At 38.7% G+C, this 26,376-nt stretch overlaps 1 protein-coding gene across 2 annotated transcripts in view; it reads right to left on the reverse strand.

Annotated features, from left to right (window-relative positions):
* Positions 1-26,376, reverse strand: part of PHTF2 (putative homeodomain transcription factor 2) — a 122,110-nt gene that overhangs the window by 69,407 nt on the left and 26,327 nt on the right. The window contains exons 4-8 of one of the 2 annotated variants that reach the window (XM_027730020.2): positions 14,430-14,567; positions 14,092-14,234; positions 12,823-12,990; positions 9,550-9,658; positions 22-9,461 (exon numbers count right to left, since the gene is read on the reverse strand). In XM_027730020.2, the coding sequence (XP_027585821.1) occupies positions 8,805-9,461; positions 9,550-9,658; positions 12,823-12,990; positions 14,092-14,234; positions 14,430-14,567 (1,215 nt within the window). In that variant the 3' untranslated portion in view covers positions 22-8,804. Of the gene's footprint in view, positions 1-21; positions 9,462-9,549; positions 9,659-12,822; positions 12,991-14,091; positions 14,235-14,429; positions 14,568-26,376 lie in introns of those variants that run through there. The other variant, XM_027730026.2, reaches the window with a different exon arrangement.

The raw sequence follows: 26,376 nt of genomic DNA on the forward strand, positions 1-26,376 counted from the left end.
AAGCAGGCTGAAGACTGGAAGTAGACTTGTTCCATTTTTTTATTTTAAAACTATCACATATGCTCTTGTAAATAAAAGTATTTGTTCAACATAAGCTGTTCTAGTATGATTACTGTTATTTGTTACATGGAATAAGATACATGCAGGTAGAAGATCTTCTCAAAGGAACCACAAATGTTGTACCCAGGGTATTCAGCACATTGAGTAATCCTTGGAAAGAGGACTAACATTTTCTGCTACTTATGCTGTAAGTCAAGAAATAACCAGGTAACAGTAATTTCCATAAGGAGCGTCATTTGCTTTAACAGTCAGTAACAGTTGATAGCTGCCAAATAAGAACAAAAAAGCAATGAAGTGACTCAGTTTGGTTTTACTTTCGACAGTGAGACTCCACTGCCAGTCTAAAAATAAGCACTATTTCCTAAGCTATGGAAACAGCCAATAACCAGTATGTTAACCCTAGGGAAAAAGGTTAGTAGCTGAACTGTGCAAGCAGTCCTAAGATCCAGAAAAGAGGGAGACAATGGTGATTCCTTTCCAAGTGAGAAATCCCCAGTGCTGCAAGAGACTGGAGCCACAGGGTGAGTTCAGTGCTGCATTTGTACCTGCCCAAAGTGGTACTTGAACAAGACAGTTTTCAATGCCTGAGGATAGGAAGTCTTTGGGGGTGAACCCTTGGCTTTATGGAGCAATGGCAAACTCAGATGTGTAAATGAACTGTTCAGGGTAACAAATGAACAAGGGGGAAGAACTGGAACTATGAGCATATTTTGTGGACTAAAGTGCTCTTCCAGGTGCTACAGTAACACCAAATTCAAATGTAGCAGTTGTCTAGCACATTATTAACATGCACACTGAAGGTACTGATCCATTTACAGTTCCTAGAGACAAAAGAATGTCAAGTGAATGAAAAGAGCCCAGGAAAAACAGTCTAGGGTAACAGGACATGACGAGATCAAAGTGTCTCACTGATAAAATTTTAATTATGAACACTCAATGTACTTCTCTGTGGAAAAAAATCCTTCCTGAAGTGTTTGGATTTACTCTTGCTGTTTAATCACACAGATATGTGTAAAAATACAGGGGAACCATACTGGCAGATAGAGCTCTTTCAGCAGTGTCCAAGAAAACAACATGTTCCACTCTAAGGCAATGGATCTCAATTCAAAACATCAGGTAACAAATGATCTTTAGAAAGAATTTAAGCCATCTTCGCTTCAGCATGGTTGACCTTGCTGAAGGGGAAACAGAGACAAATACAAAAGAAATCTAAACCACAGCCATTGCCAAAAAAGTGCAAAATATTTATAACCCCTTTATTGTAAGCAAATTAAAAAATAACACAAACCCATGGACCCAGCCCTGGGTGATGAGCACCAGGCGACACACACACTTACCTCGGGTATGGTATGGGACCAAGCATAAAACTGAGTGCTCACAGTCCTTCCCCATCCGATGATTCTCATGGAATAAAAATCCAAAAAGCCCTGTTCACAGGATGTCAAACACCCCCACACTGCTCAGAAGCGCAGAGCAGCTTTCCTCAGCCGAGCTGGGAATGGGAACTGATTGTTATAACTTAAATGATGGAAGAATAAGAACTGGCCTCATTAGAACTTGGTGTATTATTAGCAAGATGGGCCATGAATGACTCTGCCCCCTTAATAAACCCCCTCTCTTCCTCAGATGTAACAATTATCTGAAAGTTTGGCATCTCTAATTAACTAGAATCACACACAGTTATTACAAATCTCCTTTTAATTCCTGCCTCTAATTAAATAGGAAAAGATCAACAAGTTCAGTTTTGGTTGTGGGTTTGCCTTTTTTTTTTAAGGTTTACAAACCTTGAAATAAGTGAGAGATTTTGAAAGCTGAAGCAGATGTTTCTTGCTGGTGTCATACAAGATGTTTCTTGCTGGTTTCATGCTGGTGTCATACACAGAGCCAGCTGGAAGTGCTCAAGGTTCCTTGTCCTTACAGGTATACTTGGACAAGAGGAATACCCCTTTTGACTTTTTTTTACCACATGTAACTGACCTGAACTGTGCCACTTTTTGTACATAGTGTTGCTTCTCTGTGACATCAGAACTTCATTCAAAAGGATTTATGATACAAAGTATACTGCAGCCCACAGTGACCTTTCCAGAAGCTGCTGTGGTAACTAATTACACCTGTTTATTACACTGTTCTCAAAGGCACTGGTCACAGCTTGGGAGTGGAACCAGTGCTGCTCACACATTTTCTTAAATTTACCAAACTGATCTTCAATTAAATTAACAGGACAAAACAAGTGAAAAGTAGATTTGCTGGAGTTTGCAGGGAACAGGAGAGGCTGATGCCGATGGCTCACACAGCTTTGTGAGGAAGGAGCACAAGGACGTTGTCTCAGCTCCCTGTGGCAGCTGATGGGGGGCACAGAACTTGGCCTTCAGCAGCTTTGTTTTTAACTGGAATTCAAAGGCTTGCTGAAATGAAATAGAAGTATTTATCTGTACTGATAATATGTATTGTATATGAAGAGGTATATTCCACATAATTTATTTCTCTTCCAATCACTTATAGAAGTTTGAACACATCAGCATCCACTGCAGAAGAGTATCTATCTATTCTTATCTGATTAAATACTCAATGCGCGTGTGTGAAAGGCCATGACACTATTCTTTTCAATTACCAATTCATACTGCTTTTCTTGATTTGTCACCATTTAGAACAGTATCCAGTTTTCTGTTCATTTTATACTGGCAAAATGCAGTTATGTGACATAAACATCCCCTTGTATAAAGAAGTTTAACCCGAATGCTCTAAGAACGTGTGTACACACACACAAAATGCTCTGCTAGGCATGAAGGACAATATCAGAGTAAGTGGGTACAGGACTGAGGGACATAACCAATTTAAAATATGTGTTATCAGTATTATTTTCTGACATATCTGTGTCTAGCACAGAAGCAAAATCTTTGTGTAACCTCATGGAAATTTTCACATTTGCCCAGTTTAAAAGTTGGGTGACACAAAGTGAAACTGAAAGTTAAAATTATGAGACTCCCAGAAACTCAGAATTTTAACGTCAGGTGTTTCCTATCTTAACATCAATATTATTTTGGGAACAAATAACATGGCTTTTCAGTAATAAAGCTCCTGAACAACTGCATCCTCAGAAATAAGTTGTTTGAATTTACTAGCACAGAAAACATAGTCCTATCATGTAACACATCACTTTTAAATAAGATTGAAGTAAAAATAACTATGCTGGGTTGGGAAAAGAGTGTTTGTACCTTCTCACTATACCTTTATTGTTTTAGAGTTTGGATGGAGTTCATCTCATATATGAGCCTTTTAGACCTGAACAGACCTTGCTGCTGAAAAACATCAGGCTTTGAGAACTAAGGCAATTTAAGGAATCTCTGCAGCTGGATCACTACAACTGTTCCATATAAGTTCTACATTTTCTCCTTGTATTTGTACTGAAGTTGGATAAAGACTACGAAAATCTGCAACTCAGTAACGCCATTCCCTTCAACCTGCCTTTCCTAACAAAACCAACATCCCAAGCAGGCAAATATAAGAAAGGTCTCCATACAGTGCAGAACAACAGCTTAAGAGCAAGAAACGGAGAAGAAAGGAAAACGTGAGCTTAATTCATCTGGGTTAGTTTTTATCTCAGTGTTCCTTCTGAATTTCATAAAGAAACCACTGCTAAAAGATGTTTTTTAGTCTCAACTGTTTTTTTCCCAACTGCACCAGTCAAAAGGGCGACTAGCTGAGTGTTGTCATTGTGTGCTTAGGATAAAGCTTTAGCAGTCTTGACTTATGTTACATTAGTCTCCCACACACAGATCTAATTCTCAAGATTTTCATCTTGAGACACACAGGGAATAACCTTCTCAGCTCCATTTTGTCTCAACCAGATAAAAAGACTTTCATAAAAAGCACAGGCCTGAGCTCTACCCAACATGGCACCATCATTCTGGTGGGCAGCAAATTAAATGGTAAAAGAAAACACGGTATCAAAATAGCTACTGAAAAACCAAACTTGATAAAAATAGAAGTTTAAACTGCTGTTTTAATCAATGTTTGTATCAGATAACTGTACATCAAATATTAAAGGACTATTTAGGACTAACGCCCCCATCAGTAGGCTCATCTATCAGCATGACCAGAACAAGAGAAGATCAGTGTTTAGCTGGCACTCAAGTACAGCACGGCTCTAAAGCAGAGATAATATCAGCATCAAAGCACAGAGAAAAACAGTGGTTAGAATATAATACACTAAATTTGCAAAGTCAGTATCCCTGATGATTCTAACAGAAACAGCAGCCTAGATATTGTGAAGTTAATCACTGCTTCTGAACAGAACACAAAATAATTTGCATTTCTAAGGAAAATGAAATGAGTGACTGATGGGAATCAATTCCCCAAATTTTCCCACATACGCTGCAAATTCAGTGGGATCTGCACAAAATATCAGTATCTTCTTTTATACAGTTTTAAAGTGCATTTCATCTGTTTAAGAAAGTAATAAAGTATCAGCTGAACACAGTGACTCATAATCAAAGAAAACATTCTCGACAGTCATTCACAGCAAAGCAGAGAGCAGTGAAAATTTGTCCTTTGCATTTCCAGCTTGGGTACATCCAGGGCAAGGTACAGGCGCTGGGCTGACTAAAGACAAGACTCTCTACATACCTGCCCGCTAGAAGGAAATAAGTAAAATGACACTTGAGAAGCTTGAACTTTAGAACAAGAGAGTTGAGAGTTCTTTGATCTCTTGATCAAAATGAGTACAGTTTTCAGCCTAGCAGGGTCACGTGGCAGTCTACTCTCACAACAGTTTATTTTGCCCACGAGCAAGGAAAAAAATCATGGATTTATTTCAGTCAATTCAGCATCCTCATTCATATGCAGATCTCAGAAAGCAGTAGTTTTTGATCTATGAATACCAGTCCTGTGTTTCTTGGAAGACTTATTCATTTTTCCAAATTTGTAATGTTTCAAATCTGTTTCACAGCATTCTACTACTTCAAATTTCCGTTTCCTACATAATTTGCAATTCCAACTTATTTACTGTGCACATGTATATCTGCTTAAAAATCAACTTTATTTATCACCAAGGAATTCTTTCACAGATGAGTAATTAAATCATCACCCTCTGAAATAATACTTTATTTCTAATACTAGATAGAACTAATATTTCAGTTAAAGTAGTATTGAAATATTCACTATAGTAACAAAGAAGGGAAAATCTGCATGCCAGCAGTACCTGTAATGAGAATGTTCTTTCAGAGTCAATTTGCAGGCATATGGAGGGCTGGGGGTGACACAACACTGAGTAACACTTGAATGTAACACACGAAGTCAGTTGCCAGTGAAATGTAAAAGATTCAGTAATACAAAGAAAAAAAAAAGTGGCAGCTACCCCCTCGAAAGCTCTTGGCAGCAACCATAACAATGCAGTTCTTTGCTACCCAAAAATATGTACGAGGATCTAGGAAAACATCTAAATTTCTGCACATCATGTCATTAACTGGGATGCCACTGCAAGTGCACGGACATGTCAACACCGCCACAGTCAGGCCACAGGCCTTGGGGCAGATCTCTCCAATCTGCACAAGAACAAGGGCCAAGAGAGACAACTAAAACACTGGCGATTTCAGCCAAAATAAGAAAGATTTATGCATCGCCAAAATCCAGAGAAGGGGCAAAATCAACAAGCAAGGACTAATTTCAGTACACCAGAAGGCATGAAAGATTTATTGCTGAAGCAAAAGTCTGAAGATGAAGTTATATGCAACAGGAATAAAGGTTATAGCACAGGACCACTTGAAAACAAAGCAAGACCTTTGTCAGACTAATGAAGAATTTGGGAGGTGAAATTTTCAGGACTACTCTCACCTCAAAGAACAAACCCATCAAAATGGACACACCACAGGGAGAGGACAATACTTCTGTTTTTATTTTAAAAGGTGACACCTGTGAATGCCAAGGGAGGTCTGGTAGGCATTGGTAATCCCAGTATGGTTTATATGCTGTCTGCAAGGAATTCTGACAGAAGCGAGAATCTAGGCTGTCTCAAAAAACTGAAAGAAAGCATAAAAATCATGAAAAAACTGCCACTTTTCTGAATCTCTTAAAATTCTGAAAGTGATAAAAAAATGGGTTGAAGATTGACAGTTTAAAAGTAAAATCTCAGAACCAAGAGGTACCTGAACATAAGTCTGAGGCCACATCAGCCAAGACCACTGAGCAGGTCTTCAAAAGGAAACAAAGTTCTACTCTTAAGTGTAAAGTCATATTTGCTAAACCATTTTCACAGATTTATTATTTCAGTCTGGACAGGGCCTATGCTGCAGAAAGTTATCAGCTGTCCCAGAGGGTGTATACACTTCACTAAAATCTGACAGGTTACAAAACATTACTTGAACCAGCAGGAATGGTCAGCACATGCATCACCAGCACACTGGTAACATTTCTATTTTAAGTCAACTGAATAGTTTGGGGGGGTTGTTTTGTCTGTATTTTATTTTAAAAAGCAGTATCTGGCAAGGCTGGTTTTGCTAAAGCTGGAGTCTTTGGCTAATCCCCCTGGAGAGCTTAACACTTGGTGCAAACTACAACCTGCAGCTCTGCTCTGTCACTGTTCTCCCATGGCCAGCACAGAGAACAGGAATGGAAGGCTACGTAATTGTGTACAGATGTTCATACAGCCAAAGAGATTATGGGTGGAAGGTTCCAGATAATCCAGAAAACACAAAGGGAGCTGAGACCACATTCCTACTATCAGGAAGGCTCAAATTCTTACATGAACCAATTAATTTTTTCAAATCAGAGTCTGCCAGAGTAATGATTTACCATGTCACACATGAATTTGCTCATGGCGTGAGGGGAAAGCAAGATCCCTGAGGCTGCAAAACTGGTAGTAATCTCTTAGCCAGCATCAAAGAAAACAGCAGTAAGACTTGAGGACGTTTTAGCCACATCCAAGAGACTCACGTTTCTATTGCTTCTCTAATATGTAATTATGGCTATGTAGGAGTAATGTTTAGCAATTCAAATATTGATTTAATTAGTAATTCCTTGACAGACCTATTTTAGATTAAACAAATCAGGGCACTCATCTATTAAATAGCTGATTTTAGTGCCAGGTGTGAGTACATTTTAAATTTTAACAATCCATAAGCAAAAAACATTTGCAACAGAAGGATCTCAGGTAGTTGAATTAGACATCACCTGAAAATCATGTTGTTCTATTGCTACAAATCAAGCCAAGTGATCACCAAGTGCACTGAAAGTTATAAACTGGGTACATAAGGATGTACAACTTCCAGAAAGTTCTACAGAAAAATCCAAACAAAAATCAGATACAGAGGGCTTTGAAAATAACAGGCCTTGGATCTTAAGTTTTACATACTTAGCTGAAGGACATGCTCAGGGCAGTTTACTGCTATGTGTAGCTATCTGAAAAAGACACATCATTCAGCTGTGTTTGAACTACACAGGAATACATTACACTGAGAATAAATAAGTTAAGTGACAGAGTTTTGCCATTACCACATCAGATGCTAGCTAGCCTCAAAACCCTCTTCCCTCAGAACACAGCTTAAGAGACTCCAAGTGTTCCATAGGTGGGGCAGGAGAACAGTTAACTTGGACACCGATGTTATCTTCTTACTGGAACACCTCCTGCTTCCAAACTGTGACTCATGAGGAACCTTCCTACTATACACATTGGCAAGTATCCTTATTGCCTGGCACTATCAGCACAGGGAGCAATTCAAATCCAGATATGTCTCTGTGAATCACAGGTCACTGCTAAAGTTGAGGCCTTTGTAGCTTGACAAGTAACCATTTAAATATTATGTGTTTTAACTTTAGTCAGATTTGAGGGGATGGTTGCTTTTTTGGTTTGTTTTGCCAGGGTTTTTTTCCATGTGAAATGGAACTGTCTTAACTGTGCCTTGAGCAAGATGAAGAGGCAGGCACAGAAGGGAGATGGCTGCCTTGCACCAGCTCCTCTGGAGGGATGCAGGTGGGTACTGGCAGCGCTCCTGGAGGCCACCAGGTGCCCCCACAACAAGGAGGGCAGTTTGTCTCTGTTCCAATTCATATCTGACAGCAGGAGTTTGGGGAGTGCCTTGAACGAGCACCTGTAAGGAGTCCTGTGAAGGGATGACTGATTCTGCATTCTGACTAATCTGCATTTACAAAGATGCCTCAGCTCTACCTCAGTTTGCTACAGCTCCTCACCCACAAGGTGTAAGGGCATCCTATGCATTAGTGCAGGTAGAAACACAACCACTTAAGAGAGGCAGTTTAACTGAATTATTTTTTGCAGACCCAAAAATAAAACCAATCTGTTATTATGAACCTTTATTAAGCGGCTCACATTTCAGTATAAATCACACTAAAAAGATTTTTAAAAAAGATATTTACACTACAGTGCTGACACATTTAAAATGAAAAAATTGGTATAAATAAGCTCTATGGAAAAGCCTGGAATTGTCAAAAAGAATTCTGGCTCATCTTACAAAAAATATATATGTTAAATGTCAGCTCTACTCTAAAACCTACAACTCAAAATTATTTAAAGACTTCTTTATGTTAAACCTGCAGTGTTTACAGTGCATCTGGCCCTAAGTGCTTTGATACTTCACAGTTATGGACAGGCACTGAGGAATGTTACAAAGCTACATAACTATTTTCTGTAACAGATGCGAAGGCAAGTCACAAGCTTGCCTCACAATTTATGATCTTTACATTATTACATCATTAAGTTGAAAAAGGAATTTAAAACCATATATACAAATTTAGCACAAAAAATCATCCTCTCTTTGTCCATGCAGTTTTGGATATGATGAACTATGTTGTCTTGTATCATCTGGATGTACGTGACCTCCAGAGCACAACTTGCCTTGCAAGTCCTTGTTGCCAGATTCAAATTTAGAATCCATTTCCAACTTTAATGATGTCAACTCAACGTGATCCAGCCTAGACTGAACATTCTGTCCCCCGACGTCATTAGGGGCCACTGTCTTTTCAGCAAGATCGACATTCATGGGCTCTTCTTTTATCTGGTGAGATGCAAGAGGTTCGTGTTTTATCGGCATAAATTCCTGCTGCAGGTACTTGGTCTGCAGAGCATCTGAGAGTTTGGTGTCTTCGGAGGTATCTTTGCCCATGGTACAAACTCTCTTGTCAGTCTGAAGTCCAGCAACCGAAGACTTGGGGTCTGCAGAGGTCTCTGCTTCAACAGTACTCATGTTTTGAGAGAGTTCTTCCTCTGAATGGTAGAGCTTGAGCCGGATGTGCCAAGCCAAACTGCACACGGCTGAGACTGTTTTGAACTGGTGAACAACATTCCTTGGGATAAAATAAATGTCGTTATCGAATAACTGGATTCTGGCATATCGGATGCCTTCCCTTCGCAGCTGATTAAGTTTTGCATCATCAACCCACTGGACACACTGCAGGGAAAAAGTGTGGGGGGGAAAAAGGTGAAAACTCTGACTTAGTACTCAGAGGACACTGATCATCAGTTCTTAGCATGCTTACCTGTGAGAGTGGAGGCTCATGCAAATCTAACTGCATTCGCTGAACTACCTCCAAGAAGTCCTCAGCATGAAAACAAATTACATCTTTGGTTATACGAGGCTGCTCAGACCTACAGAAGAGCAAGAAGTGCACAGTCAGGAGCTGAAACGAACATGCCACATAGGATAACAAGAAATCTGCAAGGAAGGATAAAGCAAATTATTTAAATTTAAAAAAAAAAAAAACAATTCTAGCATAACCTAGATTTTTAAGAAAAAAAGGTTGACCAAAATGGTTAATTCTAAAACACTCTATCATTGAACTGGTTAAACAAATTAACCAGAATTTCTTTATAAGTGGCAGTAAAAGCAGCCATAAAAGGCCAACAAAACACACAATTTTTCATTTCTATTTTTAAATGACCTCTTGTCTGCCCTGATGCCGACACACAGATGCCCCAGATACGCTGGGCTTACTTTGTCAACACTCCAACATGATACTCTCATCAGGTACCTCAGAGCACACAGCAGTCTGACTGTGGGCACTATGGCAACCACTGCTCAGTATCTCAGCCTCAAACACCTTGCTCAGAGTTCGGAGTAAGAGCTGATTCTACATTAAGCTGCCACAATGCCAGTAATCAGCCAATACTGGCATTCTTCACAAAACAACCCTTAAAAATACATCCCTATTTGTGCTCACTAGAGAGCTACAGGAATTAGGCTTTGTCTTCGTATTCAAACTGCTAGGAGAAATCATCTCTTGTCCCAAAACGTCTCTCCCAAAGAAATGCACACTATATAATTCTTCTGGAGACACTTTCTAGAATTAGCCAACAAAAGGCAAAAGCAGCTACTATCTTTATCCCTTTCTGATCTAAAGGCCAAACTCTGTTCCTCACTGGAAACACATAAAACTAATCTCTGTGTGTTTGTGAGGAGTGTTTGATTTTTAAAAGGATTTTTTTTTTTTTTTGAAATGTGGTGATAGGAAGATTTCATTTATATAGGATAAAGCTCACTCTGGAGTGGTTTTGCAAGTGCAATTTCTCAGCCAGAAAGAACCTGGTTGATGATTTCCTTCCTTCCTCCTCCGCAGAGTCCTCCTGGGGCTCACAGGAGTGCAGCACCTCAGCCCACAGCTGGCCCAGGTTGCACACACGGCTGCTGCCCATCAGAACCACGGACTGGACCACGGATCGGAACCATGATCGACCACTGTCCTCCTGCCTCCCCCACCCGCGGGGCCAGGACAGCTCCTGACACCCCTGGGTACATCCCTTGCCCCACTCCTGCCCCTCCACAAACGGGACACAAATCAGACTTACAGGGGCCCAGGGGAGGAGCTGATGCAGCAAAACTGCTTGATACATTTCAGAGTCTATTTAATGGATGTGCAAATGCACTTTTCTTAAAAACAAGATGATAATTTATTTTTATATAAATATATGGGTCACGTTATTACCGTTCCAGGAAGCAGGCAATGATGTACAGTTCACTTGGGCTTTTTAAACTTCAGAGACGTGTTTATTTTATTTAGGTCATGACCTCAATAAAGCAAAAAATAACCAGTCTGAGGCTATTTTCAGAAAAAAATCTCCGAGTATGCTAGGGAGACTTTTCAGACCACATTATTTTACTTACAATTTTACGAAGATTAAAACAGTTCTCTATATTTTGATCTATATACCCCTGAAGAGGATTAAAACACTGAAAGCAAAAAGCTTCAGAAATGTTTCTAATCAGTGGCATTAAAAATATTAGTTACATTAATCTACCTTTTATAATGTAGATATGTTTGTTTGTAAAAAATATTAATTTGCATTTGAAGTTACCACTATTTGTAAATGAAGTTAAGAATTAAAATAGATTGAAAGAACATTTCACGTCCTAAGAGAACTTAAATCCGAAACAATGTGTTTTCCCAGCACATTCTGGTTTATGTATTATCATTCCTATTCTCAGTCCCTATATATGTCTCCAGCAGGATGCATCCCCAACTGCTGCAATTCTGTATCACAAAGCACAACATTCCTTTTGCAAACAACTGAGAAAAAACCACTGTTAGATAATTTTAAATTCTGCATTTGTAGATTTTATCGTTAGCACAACTTTGAGATATTTTGTAGAACCTTAAATTTAGACCGTACCCCCAAGCAAAACAGTACCACAGAAGTTCAGCTGACATCCAAAAAGGCATTAAATCAAAACAGAACTATAAGATGGCTTCAGAAAAACCCATTTAAGCCTCTATATTAGAGTATTAGTTAAAAAAAATATTGTAATCCAGTAATTTTACAAAATATCTCAAATCAAGAGCCTGTCATATTTGGGAAAAGAAAAATTATTTTTTTCTTATTCAAAATACTATGTTTAATTTCCAGTCATGTCCTCTAACCCTAAAACCTGCTTTTTGCCTTTCAACAGTTCTGTTCCTGCCTGTTCTGAACAAACCAATTATCCCACCTAACACCAACATTTGTGCCTATCAACTACTAAATAAATTCTACTTTCTTTAAATCTACAGCAACTTCTTGATTATAAAGCTTTTTTGGCACACTCAATCCATTTTCATACTAACTAAATACGAACAATCGACTCAGTTCAGCCAATCCAGGAATTGTTTTATTTTCTCCTCATAGAAAACATGAATTTTAGATATGTTATCATTAGAACATGTGCATTTTTACTGCCATAGTGCCTTAATCACCCCAGAATATCTCCAGCTTTTCAGGTTCAATGAACTATTCAAACAGACTTTAAAAAAAGCAAGCAACCAAAAAAACAAACAAGCCAGATTTCTTAAAACTTCCACTCATGTTGCTTCCTTTAAAATAAATCTACTCGCAAATTGCAAATTATGGTAAAACTAATATCTGAAATTATTTTAATGTGTTACATTAATCAATGACGCTTCATTATCGTAAGCCCTGATTAGGTCTCATCATGTAAGTACACTGAAGTGGCTTTTCAAAATTATAGAAAAGTGGAAAGGGAAAGGAGAAATTATCATTTAGGCCAAATCAAGCTTGAAATACATAATTTTTTTGTGTTGCTTGTGCTGTATATTTTCCTCCTCTCCAGACATCAGTCCCAAATTTTTTATTCTGCATTAAAAGAAATCTTTTCAGTCCTTATGCTGAAACATATCTAGTGCCCAACCAGTATCTACCAAGTCTTCATCAAATCTCTCATCTTAGATTAACCCATCCTGCACTCCTTCTACCAACTATAAATGGAAATTCAGGCAAACAAACATTTTTCAAACATCTAGGGGAAGCCAACCAGCACCTACCACTCCCCACAGTGCACAGCCTTCAACACTCCCACAGCAGCTGTAGTCTGTCGTTCAAAGCCTTGTCCTATGTGATCTGCATGGGCTCGGGTCCGGTCTTCAAATAGCATTTCACGGGGTTCACTGGTTCGAGGTAGGTACTGCAAGTTTTTTATTTCATTGGTAGTTCTGTGTAAGAAAGAACAGTAACAGTGATACAGAAATTTCTCTGAATCATCTTATTTCCACCATAGCCAACAAGGATTGGTTTTCTCCCTTCGGTGAGAACATAGGAGTTAAATGAGAAAAACAGTAACTGTTAAGACAAATTAAAAATGTAATGAGCTATACAAAGAATCAGAACACTTGTTTCAATTAAAAAAATAAAAATAAGGACAAAAAACCCAACCAACACTAACAACAACAAAGTGTCATGTCCCAAAGTGGACTAAAAGGCCTTAATGACTGAGCAGCCTCACTCACAGTCCCCATACACAAACACAAAGAGCCCCAGAGCTCTATATAAGCTCAGACTTGGACCCTCAGTCCTGGTCTGTGCCATGCTGCAGGAGCACTGGTCTCCATCTCAGCCAGAGGTGTGCTGGGCCACAGACTTGCTTCTCAGCTTGTCCTCAGGACAGCTTCATCATGATGCACCTACGTGGCAATCTCTGGACCTGATCCTCCCTGGCAGACTGACTTCCTGGTTTGATCACCACACACCACACACTTGCCTGACACACTGGGGTCTGGGCTGAATCTCATCCCCAAACCCCATATCTGCCCTACCTGCTTTCCTCAGGCACTGTGAGGCCATGGTTAGGAAACTGCCAGCCTGACTATTAGTTAGAGATTTCAATTGTCTCTGAGGTCTTTCTTAACCATTCATGTTTCTACCAAACTGCTGGAAAACGTGTATTTAGTTCCATGTTAAAGAACTTGGTATGAGAAACAGCAAAGGATTATTTCTTCACGTTTAACAACAGGGATATCCATTCCAGTCTCAAGGCATACATCAGTAATTGTATGGTTGTTCACATTTCCCTGAAGTTTTCAGCTTAAAATTCTACTAAAGTTCCAAAAAGGACCAGAACCTTACTTGGCCAGACAGTAAAAATTAATAATCCAGATCCTTACATAACCAAACAATTTAAAAGTATATTTGGAGATGAAGATTTACAGAGATTTATATTAAGATGCAGTATCAACCAGTTAAAGGTTTGGGATAAAATGAATTTGTAGAGAAAGAATACTAACCATATATTTATCAAGTAAGATAATTCAACTTACCTCTTCCTTTTGAAAGGTGACTTTGGCATGTCAGCCACAGGGATCATCTGTTCTCCTGGACGTACCCACATAATGGGACCATCATCACTGTCTTTACGACTCTCTAATTTTAAACTAGAAAGTGTTCCCCATGGCAGCGTACACTAATGGGAAATACAAGCCACAATTTTGAAGTGAGTTACTTTAAAAACTTTTTAAAAGCAGCCGTTATCTGTCACGATGAAAACATTTATGAGAACACTCAGTTATCTAAGCAAGTATCACATAGTCTCACTTTTATAACAGCACTAGACAGCATATTGTCCCCCTTCTCCCAAGCCATTCCCTTCTGTCCTTACTTTTAAGAAGGGTGATTCTTCCAACATATCAAGGAATTCAGGGAAGTAATCCCCCACTTCCTCATCAACTGCTCCAACCAGGCTGATCTGTCTCATTGGGCCAGCTCTATATGTACCATGAGAGTATGTTCTTTTTACCTACAAGTAGAATATGACAACAGAAGTTATACCACTACTGTGCAAATCTACATTCAATAAACACCTTCAATCTCTATGCTTATGTTTGTTTTCTACTGACATCAGTCTTCAGTATACTTAAGATTATTATGAATTACTATGAACTCAAAGACAGAAATTCTCCTTAAACATCTACGACATCTTGTATTTTATTTTAAAACTTGAAGATAAACCAGAGTAACTATTTATTGTCTCTCAAGAAAATAACGCTCCAAAACAGTAACTGTGAAAAGCTATCAATGTATGTTCTGCTCAGTAACTAATACATAAGGATTCTTACCTGGATTATTCAAGTCTAGCTGAATTTTTACCTTTTTGTTGTAACAGGCAGAACTCTGAGTTACAACTAATTTTACTCTAAATATTTCCTCTGCTAATCATGCTCTCCAGTATGGCCTCTGTGTGAGCACATTAACTGGAGCTCATTATCACAGTAACGACAAGGCTCATAAAGAGTTCGTATGGGAAGAGAGACAATGATGGTCATTTCCTCATTTTTGCTTTGCTAACACATCTTGTGCTCCCTTCAGACTTTAAGGGCTGTAACATTCACCTCTCATGAGAAATCTTCTACTGTGAATTTGAACAGAAACACATATTATTGTGAAGTTTTTTTCAACAATCTGATCTGTTGTGTTAGATCACCAAAACACTTAGGCATGAGATTGATGAGAATTATGTCCCCCTAAGCTTCTTATCTCCTGTTTAACAGGCTGAAAGACACAGTGATGTAATGAGGTGAAACATGATGAGATCAAAACAGAGGGAAGAGCGGATGGACTACTGCACACACCAAGTAAGGCTCCTGTACTGCACCTCTAGACATTCTGCATCCAAAGCAAGAAAAGAAAAAAAGTGCAAAGAAAACAGCTAATGAAATACTGTTTAGCTATGGTCCTCACCCAGACAGACCATTAAAATTCCTAGTAGTTACAGCAGTGCAAAGGAGAATCAGCAGTAGTTCCTGAAAATAAGACTAAATCATGGAACACGGAACAACACTGTGCTCTCCTGAGAAGCTCAACTGATGTAAGCAGATGCATCCTAGAAATGCAGAAGCAAATACTTTTCAGATCATCTCAGTCATGTCACACACCCAGGAAATGGAGGAGTACTAAAAGTAGGATTTTACAAAATGTCTGAGCTAATGCTCACCACAGACATCACAAGCCATCACAGACAAATGGAAAAAAGCAGTCCTGCTAGACATCAGTATTCCCGTATTCCCCAAATCCTTAGTCATACATTCCTGCAGCTTTTTTTGCACAGACAGCTGGTGATTTTGTGATAAAGCATCAGAAAACATTCATTTCTGCTGAATCTGCATCAGCTCAGTCCTCAGCTACATCTGCACTGGTACAAAGCATCAGGAGCATCAGGAGCTCAAAGCACCGGGCAAGGAAGGGACACTCATTTGTCATTACTGGCTTACGGGATAGACCAGTTCTGAAGAACCCTAAACCCATTTTCTGAAGCTACAGTCAGTCACAGATCTGTGACATTTTATTAAAAAAACTTAAATGCAAAAGGACGTTTCTTCCACTGGCATAAGTGGCTTAGTATTCCACCATTCCAGGCCAGGATATTAAGCTGCTGTTTTCATCTACACCCTTGATTAACGAGAACCATTTTTCTGCCTTTTTCCATGCTTCCTTCTGCTACCACTACCATTCTCCCACGTAACAAGTGATCAGATGAGAGGAAATGGTTTAAAGTTGTGCCAGGGGGGGTTAGATTGGATATTAGGAAAAATCTCTTCACCAAAAGGGCTCTCAAGCACTGGAACAGGCTGCCCAGGGAAATGGTTGAGTCACCACCCCTAGAGATATTTAAAAGATGTGTAGATGTGGCATTTAAGTACATGGTTTAGTGGTAAATTTGGCAGTGCTGGGTTTAACAGTTGGACTCTTAGAAAGGTCCTAAAGGTCTTTTCCAACCTAAATAATTGTACGATTCATGTAGCATATGATAAACTAGTTGTGAAACTACTCCAAGTGAAAACTCTAAAAATTCTCCTAAAAATACTAACTTAAGTGAAATTTGGAAAAACTGTGAAGCTTCCAGCTATCAACTCACCAATCTGGCTTATGTACCACTAGATGTTGGCAATGAAGCATAAAGTCAACAAAGTATTTAAACCCAGCATAATGTTTGTTTAAGGTGGATCAATTAAGAACTTTGTTACCTATGCCCCAAAAAAGACCATGCCACTGAAAGTTAGAACTGAAAGATACACTCAACTTTTCTTAAGGATTATTTGTCCATCCCCTTTCACTCCTAGCTCTCCCTGGCCAACTATGCTTCCCTCATTCCCCAGGCACCACAGATTGCTTTTCAAGATCTACCTTAGGAGAGGTGAAATACCAGAATTAATGCTAAGAAAATGTCAAAGTTACAAATGATGAGTGGTTTCTTCTGGGACCATGTTCAGAGTTGTATCATTACAAATACAGACTGAAATGTCTGAGTGCTCAAGAACTCTGTGGTGGTTTAACCCCAAGCAGTGCATACTGATCTTACAGCCCCCCTGCTCACACACTGCCTGCAATGGTGAGACATGGGAGAGAGCAGGAAGAGCAAGGAAATGCAGGGGTCCAGATAAAGACAGTTTATAAAGAGAAGAAAAGAGGAAAGTGAAGAGGAAAAAAACACCCAGTGGTGTTTTTCACCACTCGCTAACTCTCACAAGCAGACTGATGCCCAGCAGTCCCTGGGCAATAGGTACCTTCCAGCCAATATTCCCCCCTCAGCCCCCTCAGTTTTGTATTGCTGAGCATGGTCTTATATTGCATGGAATATCCCTGCAGTCAAACTGGACCAGCTGTCCCAGCCATGCCCTCCTCCCAGCTTCTTGCCCACCCGAGCCTACAACTAGGGGGTCCTGAAAGCCTTAACACTGTGCAAATGATGTTCAGCAACAGCCAAAACACCAGTGTGTTATCAACAGTTTTAGTCATAAACCCAAAACAGCCCCATGATACACTGCTACAAACTCTGACCCACCCAGACCCAGTATGAACAGGAAATAAATCCATGCTGGTGATCAAAGGAGGAGATTTGCTCTCTTTTCTTTCCTGCTAGCATTAGGTCTTCTGAAGACAGACAGGGAGCAAGCTTAGGGAAGTGATCTGAATTTAATCCAGGAATTACCCAAAGAATTTATTTACTTTAGAATATTATAAAAATTAAATAAAGACATGGGCCATAAATACTAATCCCTGGCCAGAAAGAACAAGAGGGAATCTGAAAGAGGAGGCAGCTGTAGGCAGTGAAAAGCAACTCCCATTTCATCTCGTGCATGGACTGGGTTGAAGCATCCTAAACTCTAGTCTCAGGCCAGACTATTTTAGACTAGGTTAAAGAATTAGATAAACATATATAAAAAGGTGAGGTCATTCTTAGAAGGCAGAACTAGCTAATTTTCACTCACTCCCAAATTAGCTGCTTCTAAATAGTAAGTGTGAAAACACCAAAAACCTCCCATTGATGTTTGATCAACGACAAATGTAAAATTAATCCCTATAAAGACAACCACTAAATAAATATAATCTATGGCATATTAGATAACAGCAATGTTTTCTTTTACTGTGAGTGTCCTTTGGTTGATTTGTTCACAGGAACAGAAACAGATTCCTGTATGTATTTCTAAACTCACAAAAACAATACTGATGTACTAAAACTAGTACTTACTTATTGAATTCTACACATTAAATTATGCACTGACCACAAGAGAAGTATTATACACTTTTTATAAGGTAAACTTCCTGGATGTCATTTTACAGGCTACAATGTTACAAATTTGCTCAAATAAATAGCTGAAACAATCTAAATCTAGAATAAAAGAAGGAATCCAGGACATGCTGCTCTTCTAGCATGTGGTCACAAATGAAAATCCCCAAGTATAATACCATGGACAGGTAAAAGAGATAGAAATATATCAAATAATAAACATGACATTCTAACTTCTTTCTTCTCATACAGCTTAAATTTGAGGTATGTCATCTAAAAAAAGGAGATCGTGTTGCTCTCTTGCATCACAGTAATGGACTAGTATGGCCTCAACTGATTAACAGCAAATATTCTGACAGAACTGTCTTGATGTCTAATAAGAATCTGAAGACTAAATGTGAATCTACGGATATATAATACTGAAAACAAGATATTTGGGCATTATCATCCTACAAATAAGAAACATTTTAAACATTATATGTTAAAGATGTTTCCATTTTCTGTTTGAAGAAGTCACAAAGTGGAAAGAACAATCCAGAGAAAACAAGCATCTCAAGAGATCAATTTAAAAACCAAACTGGGGCAAGTCACAACTGAATTCCTATTTTTAATACAGTAGGGTTTGGGGGTGTTCTGGTTTGGGGTTTATTTGATTTTTTTTCTGTTGAAATTTTATCATTTTCCTGCTAGAATTTTAAAAGGTTTAAATTTATTTCAATTTTTCACCTTTAAAACCAGGAAGGTCTGGCAAAACAGTCCTCAGAGTTAAAAAAAAAAAAAAAAACAAACAAAACAACACCACAAAAAAACAAAACTCCCAACTGAATGCAGAGAAACCCACAAAGACAGTTCCACCAAAGACCAACAAAAACCCCAAACCCATTAAATCACCATGACAACATGCAAGGACATTGAAGGAATAGAAGGTTTCCATTTCACTACACAAGTGCACAAGCAATGCCCTTACACATTTGTATCTCAGAATGGAAAATATCCAATTTCACATTCACATAATCTCAAACGCTATGGCCATGTAGCATTCTTGCTTATTTGATACATTCTGATCAAGTGCCCAAAAGGCTTCCTGTTCCTTGCCAACTCTTTTCAAATCCTTAATTGATAACATATAGTTTTAATTCCAAATGGGAACCAATACTGAACAAATATTCATCAAAATTGCTCTGATTTTAAAAATACTTGCAAATCTGCTTAGCTGCTTTTTACTACTAAACTACATGTACGTCATGCTACTTCCTTTGCCTTTCTTTCTTTTTTTTAGGTCAGGGTTTTGCTATCAGGATGGGGTGCCTTGACAGATCTGGCATTGCTCAAAGATGATCCATTGTCATTGTCACTTTTACCACTGTAGATCATTTATCACCTGACACGTTTTATCTTGCAGCTGAAATACTCAAATAATACCACAGACGGACAGAAGTTTTTAAAAGGAAGACGACCTTGCTTATATTCTGAATTCCAGTGACAAAAAAAAAAAAAAAAACAACAGTGAAGCAGCCGACAAAGAATTTTAAAAAATTAAAAATTAAGGATAGCATCAATTGAATACCTTCATGGAAAACGATCTTGTGAAAGTGAAGTAACTGTTACTGCCCTTGTAGCTCAGGAAGATCCATAACAAGGGTCAGTCTCACATCCTGTCCAAGCCGCCAGCACAAACCTCTAGGGCTTTATTTAGGTTTGAGGTTTGTTAATACAGAATATGTGACTAAAAAGAGCAACATACGACTGTCATCTGGTATTGATTGGTTGAAACTGTCAAGAAGCAATCCAAAAGATGGCTGTTTTCTAACTGGAAAACAAATGAGCATGTGTCCAATGACATTCCCTGTGAACTGATTCTTTGTTCAATGGTATTCAATAAGTGAAAACTTTTTTTTGCTTTAAGACAATAGGTTGCCATCATCATCTATCAAAAAAAGTCTCTTATACGTAGTCTTACAGATTAGTTTTTAAAAAACAGATCTTTTTTAGATTTTTTTAAAGAAGATTTTTTTAAAGAATTTTTTTAGATAAAAAAGAGAATGGGACAATATGTATGCTTTAACAGAGCTAAAATTCAATTTTCCATCATTTAGAAGGAATAAAAAAAAAAATGAGAGGAGGCTGTATTTTAGAGGACTTGCATAATAGCAAGCAGTTGCTAAAAATGTTACAACTTTTTAATAAATAACCAAACATTTGAACAGCTTAAAAGCAAGCAACAAATTCTGTTGAAAACAAAATTCTACTGAAAATTACTGAGGCACAATTCAAAAGACACATAGTTCCTTTAGTATTTGAGGGGAATTGCTGAAAATATTTTTCTTTAAAGAAAATCTCAAATAATTGGTCAGTGTTTAATTTCCTTATCATTAAAGATTTGTACAATGTCTTTTCCCCTATATTATGTTATGTTCCTGCGTTCTGGAAAGAATTCTTTTATATTGAAACTAATATTCTCAAGCAGGAGTTCACAAATTAGAAAAGGACTAAACAGCGAAAACCTCTCTGCAAAAGACAAACACTTAAGAGCTAAACAAGGAGGACAGCAAAGAGAAGACAGTATTAAAATACGCTAAAAAAGAATTGGAATGACGAGGTCTGTGCGCGACAACAATCCCTCATGTGAAAAGTCACACCACAAACATGAACTGTCATTACTATTGCAGTTCTTCCTTTCAAACACTTGTTCATTATTTGTATATTCAGTGTCCATCACAGTTAACATGGCAACATGAAGTTATTTCAGTCTGGAAACAAAACAAACAAAAAAAGATTTCTCTGAAGATGCAAACTGCCTGTTGTTATGGAATGGGGCTGATTGTGTAGTCCCACACTCATCCTTGAGCTACCTCTGGCATAATAAAATAGTATAATTTGCTAACTCAGTAATAAAACCGATCCCTCAACCCCTCAAGAGTAGTTAAGTTTTCTGCTGGATTAATGAACCAAACTGGCTCACTGGTTTGAGAAGCAGCCCAGCTTGGCACAAAAACATGCAACTGGGAGGGAAGAAGGAATGAAGACACTCTTTTAGCAGCAGCAGGTGCCAGATTGGCTCTGATCACTTGTCTAACACTGAGCAGTTAAGAGTGACTGTTCCTAAGTTGAACAGTCTTAATGATGTGTATCCTCACATACCTACAGCACAAAGGCAGCAAGGTAAAAAGAAACAAAGCTTTAATCAATCAGTGAGAACTCCAAGCTGTGTGCTGGAGTTAACACGATGGAAGGAAGGGATGCCATCCAGAGGCTCGAAAGGTGAACCTCATGAAGTTCAACAAGGCCAAGTGAAAGATCCTGCACATGGGTCAGGGCAACCCCATGCACAAACCCAGGGCAGAGAACTGATCGGGAGCAGCCCTGGAGAGGTGCTGGTGGATGAGAGGCTGGGCACGATCTGGTAATGTCAAAATGCCCAGAAAGCGGAACGTATCCTGGGCTGCATTCCCAGCAGCATGGGCAGCAGATCGAGGAAGGGGATTCTGCCCCTCTGCTCCACCCTGGTGAGACCCCACCTGGAGTGCTCCATCCAGCTCTGTGGTGGAAGGGCAGGACTTGCTGGAGCAAGTCCAGAGAAGGGCGACAAAGATGATCAGAGCACTGAAGCACCTCTCCTATGAAAACAGACCCTTCACAGACAGACTGGGATTGTTCAGCCTGGAGAAGAGGCTCCAGGGACACCTTACAGAACCTTCAAGTACCTAAAGGAGGCTACCAGAGAGCTGGAAAGGGACAATTCACAGGGCCGGACAAGAGGGAATGGCTTCAAACTGAACAAGGACAGGTTTAGATTAGATATTACAAAGAAATTCTTACTGTGAGGGTGGTGAGGCACCAAAACACATTGCCCAGAAAAGCTGTGGATGCCTCATCCCTGGAAGTGTTCAAGGCCAGGCGGGATGGGGCTCTGAGCAACCTGGTCTAGTGGAAGGTGTCCCTGCCCATGGCAGGGTGGTTGGAACTAGATGACTTTTAAAGGTCCCTTCCAATGCAGGCCATTCTATGATTTTAATTCAAAACCACAAAGTCAGTCCTTCAAGGCTGGAAGACAGTAACACACCCTCTTAAAGAAATAGGTGTCAAGATGGAAGAGTTAGAGACTATTTAGCCTAATTTCAATTTCCAGAAAAAATGCTTAGCTACATACAACCATCAACCACCTAGAAAAGAAGATAATAAAAGCTAATAAACATGGACATGAAGAAAACCAGCCAAGTCAAACTAACTTTTCTATGACTGGATAGGCTTTTTCAGAGGACCAGGACAATCTCAACATTTGACATTTGCATTATGTTCTCAAAACTGCTACAGAAAACATGGTCTAGTAAGAACAAAGAGGGGGCAGTCTTGTCTGTGCTCATGTAATCATATCAATCATATCCTTCATATCTTTCCTTTGAACATAGTGTATCCTCATGAAACCTGCAAGTACCACAAAGCTGCAAGTCCACTGTAGGAGAGGATCAAAACTAACAAGATCCTGAAACTGGAGAAGGAGTCTGAATGTAAAGGTTGTAATTCAATTTGAACAAAAGCGAAAACTACACTCACACATATATAATGAACTGCATAAACATGAAAAGAGGAGTAACTCGACTACACGAGCTGCTGCTACAGGAGATCACAAACTGCTCTGAAAAAAAGAGAAGGAATAGATAACTAAGAGCAATAATTTGCAAGACACTTACAGCCATCTTCTCACAGTCCTTGACATCAATACACCAGGCAAACACTGCCCAGGACACAACCAGGATGACTGAAGAGAGCATAAGGGGAGAGCAGTAAGACCAATAAGGGTGTAACATGTAATGGTAGACTGAAATAACTCAAAATTCCTTCATCTGGTGGGAGGGGAAAGGAATATAGGGAAAACTGAAAGAAAAGGATAAATTGTTTGCCTTGTCCAATAAGATCAGAATAAAAGGATAAGAGGACAAATAAGAAAAAAATTGTTTTACAGCAGATTTCTTTAGAAAGTGTCAAATCACCTAAAGATCTCCAGCAAAAGACATCAGACAAGGATTTGTCATATCTGGCTTAAAAATAGTTAATCTTTTCTTGAAGCACAGGAATTGCTGGGTATTGCTCAGCATTTTACTTTATCTGTACTAAGAAGTTGCCTCTGGGACAAGACAGTAAAATCAATGCACTAAGCATTGTTCCAGTTAAACATCAAGTTTGTGCTTTGGGGTTTCAGCAAGGCAATAAAAATTTACGCTTGCACAGCATGAGGACAGTAATGTGTTCAAAATACTAGTGGCATTTGTTCTCAACAGAAGTAAATAGCTTAACTGAAGTGATGTAAGCTGCAAGTAGGGGGCAAAAGCTGATTATTTACATTCTTTAAAATCCTCCTAAGAGCCTGACAAGATTCACAGCTATCAGGTAACTGATGCAGCTGTTGCCATCTACGCAAATGGTGGAGCCCAGGGATGATGGAGCTACAGAGAACAGTTTTCCACTGCCTGAAGGACTGACTGACTGGCTACAAGGTTATCCAGACTAATTCCATTTTGCCCAGTTACAGAAACAGTCTGACTAAGCCTTTCAGTCAGTTCACAAACAGCTATTCCAGTAACTCAAAAAAATTTTAAGGAGTACTTAAGCACCAAGCTAGGTGAGGAAAAACTCCCAATTCCTCTCCCTCCGAAATTTAAAAGCTAATGCTGATTAGACAGAACCAGTTCCAATACAACTTCCTCACTCCTGTGCCTGCTGTACCTACTCTCACAAGCTTCTGTCCACTTCTAATCTAACAAGTAAAACTACATTACTCGTGGCACAGGTGTATTGGGAAGGGTGGTGAGAGGGTTTAATTTCAATACAATCATGAAAACTAAGTAAATTACTTGAAAGATGCAGACTTTCCAGGTAAACCTAGGAGAACTCCAACCATTTTGACCTCACCAACAGAATTCACTGTGCAATCTGCCTCTTGCCACAGAACCCAACAACTTCAAAATAAGCATTACTTAAAATGAGAAAACCTCACCTGCCACAAAACAGGAGGTGGAAGATTATCAAGTAGTACTAAAAGATTCTACTAAAACGATGAATATCAGAAATAAAAACTGATAAAACACACAACAATAGTTTCCATTTCAGGCTTAGCTCATCCTTCTTTCTCTTTTTTTAATACTTTTTTAGATATTTTAAAATATTTAGGTTTGTCAGACTGATTACATGTGCTACAGTGAGTTCTCAAAAACAACCGAAGAACCTCATTTAGCCTCATTTCAGTGTTTTAGTTAAAATTAGCAGAGCAATACCCAAGTTTCTTAAGACTAATGAAGTCCAAGGTACATACTCAAAGCAGACTTGATAAAACCAACTTCCTATTTAAACCTCAGAAAACAACTCACTCTATACAACAACTGGTAGCCACTGCTCAGGCAGCTCAGGACCACAGCACAGAGCTTGGGCAATGTAGGAACAGAAAACTACATTTTAAGTTTCATAAAAATATACTGCAACAGCATATTAGAATACCTTTGAAAGATTCATAAAGAACTCAGTGATACAGGAGAATGGTCTCAATCTGCACAAAATACAGCAAGTCAGAACAGAGAATACTAAGCTAACAAAACATTTCAACCATAGCAGATCAACTGAGTAGGACAAAACAAGCAACCAAAGAAAGACAAAAATAAGGAAATTATAAGGAAAAATAGAATCAATAGCTAGGTAACCAAGATACTAACTTAAATATTCCAGGAAACAGGGACGCTGCACAGAAGACAGTAAGTCTGATGTATGTTTGTACACATTATTTATACTCCATGCACCCCTTATTTAGCAAAAATATAAGGAGCCAAGCATTGCCTGTCAAGCAACCAAACCAAGAAGTGATAAAATGCCATGAAAACTAAGGAAAAAAACCTGAGAGAACACAAAGGAAAAGAAGAAACCAGAACTAAATCTCTAGCCAAGTAGAACACAGCTTAGAAGACAGACCATGGAGCTGACCAGTTGAATGCTATAATAATACAGTTTGGTTTCTTTCTTCTACAGGTCTCTCTCTGCTCCTGCTTCACCTACACAAAAATGGGAATTATGATCACAACCCCAATGAACACTGGACTGCTTTAACTACAGATCTTGATGTTACTATTGTAATACTGATTTAATCTATCCCTTTAGTAAAATAATTCTATTATAATTCACAACAGTAAAATTTGGGCTTTTCTTAACCATGTCTTTAGGGCAGATACTGGCACACAGCTAATCTTGCATTAATGCTGCCCAAGATGACAGGCTGGACTTAAGGAACATAATCTGAAGGACAGACTCAGCTGTTTTTATATAAAATGGCCAAAGACAAAGCAGCTCTGGAGAGCTGCCCATGTGATTTTTATTATTAATGATTCAGTTTACATACTAAAAAAACCCCAGTAACTATAGTTCACAGAATATTCATAACCCATGGCAGTAGATATTTTCTTAACCAGCACTGGTAATGTTCTCTTGCAGCAGCATTTCAGTTCTGCATATCCTTCTGGATAACATACACCTGAAATTCATCAATAAATGCAAGTGTTCTACACAAATGTTTATGTAGCCAAAGGCAAAAAGCACGTTTTTCATCAAAAAGATGACAGTGTAACTTACACTTGAACTCCTCAAAATTGTGTAAAAAGTGTACACTAAAACAGTTTAAAGGTGATTCATACAACATCTAAATTCACAAATAATGGAGTTAAATGGGCGAATGTGAGATAAAGTGGATATAAATAAAACATAAATATAAGTTGTTTCAGAGTATCTGTATAGGCTTTACACAATACCCTCATCACCAAGGTGGAAATCTTAGAAAGCTAGACATTTTTCCCCCCTGAAGACCTGAAACATGAATAATTTATATGCAACAGAAATGTATATTCTACAGCAAGTTAATAAATAACAGAGATGATCTTCAATCAGTAGCTGTTGTTAAGAGAGTATACAGTCATTTCCCTCCAGAAAGTCAAGAAAAAATAAATTAATTAAAAGCTGGCTGACATTTTGTCACGTAACTTAACAACTTTCCACAGAATACAAC

Source organism: Pipra filicauda, unplaced genomic scaffold (assembly GCF_003945595.2).
Source record: "Pipra filicauda isolate LSUMZ 115617 unplaced genomic scaffold, ASM394559v2 scaffold314_size1190085_pilon, whole genome shotgun sequence".
Lineage (NCBI taxonomy): Eukaryota > Metazoa > Chordata > Aves > Passeriformes > Pipridae > Pipra > Pipra filicauda.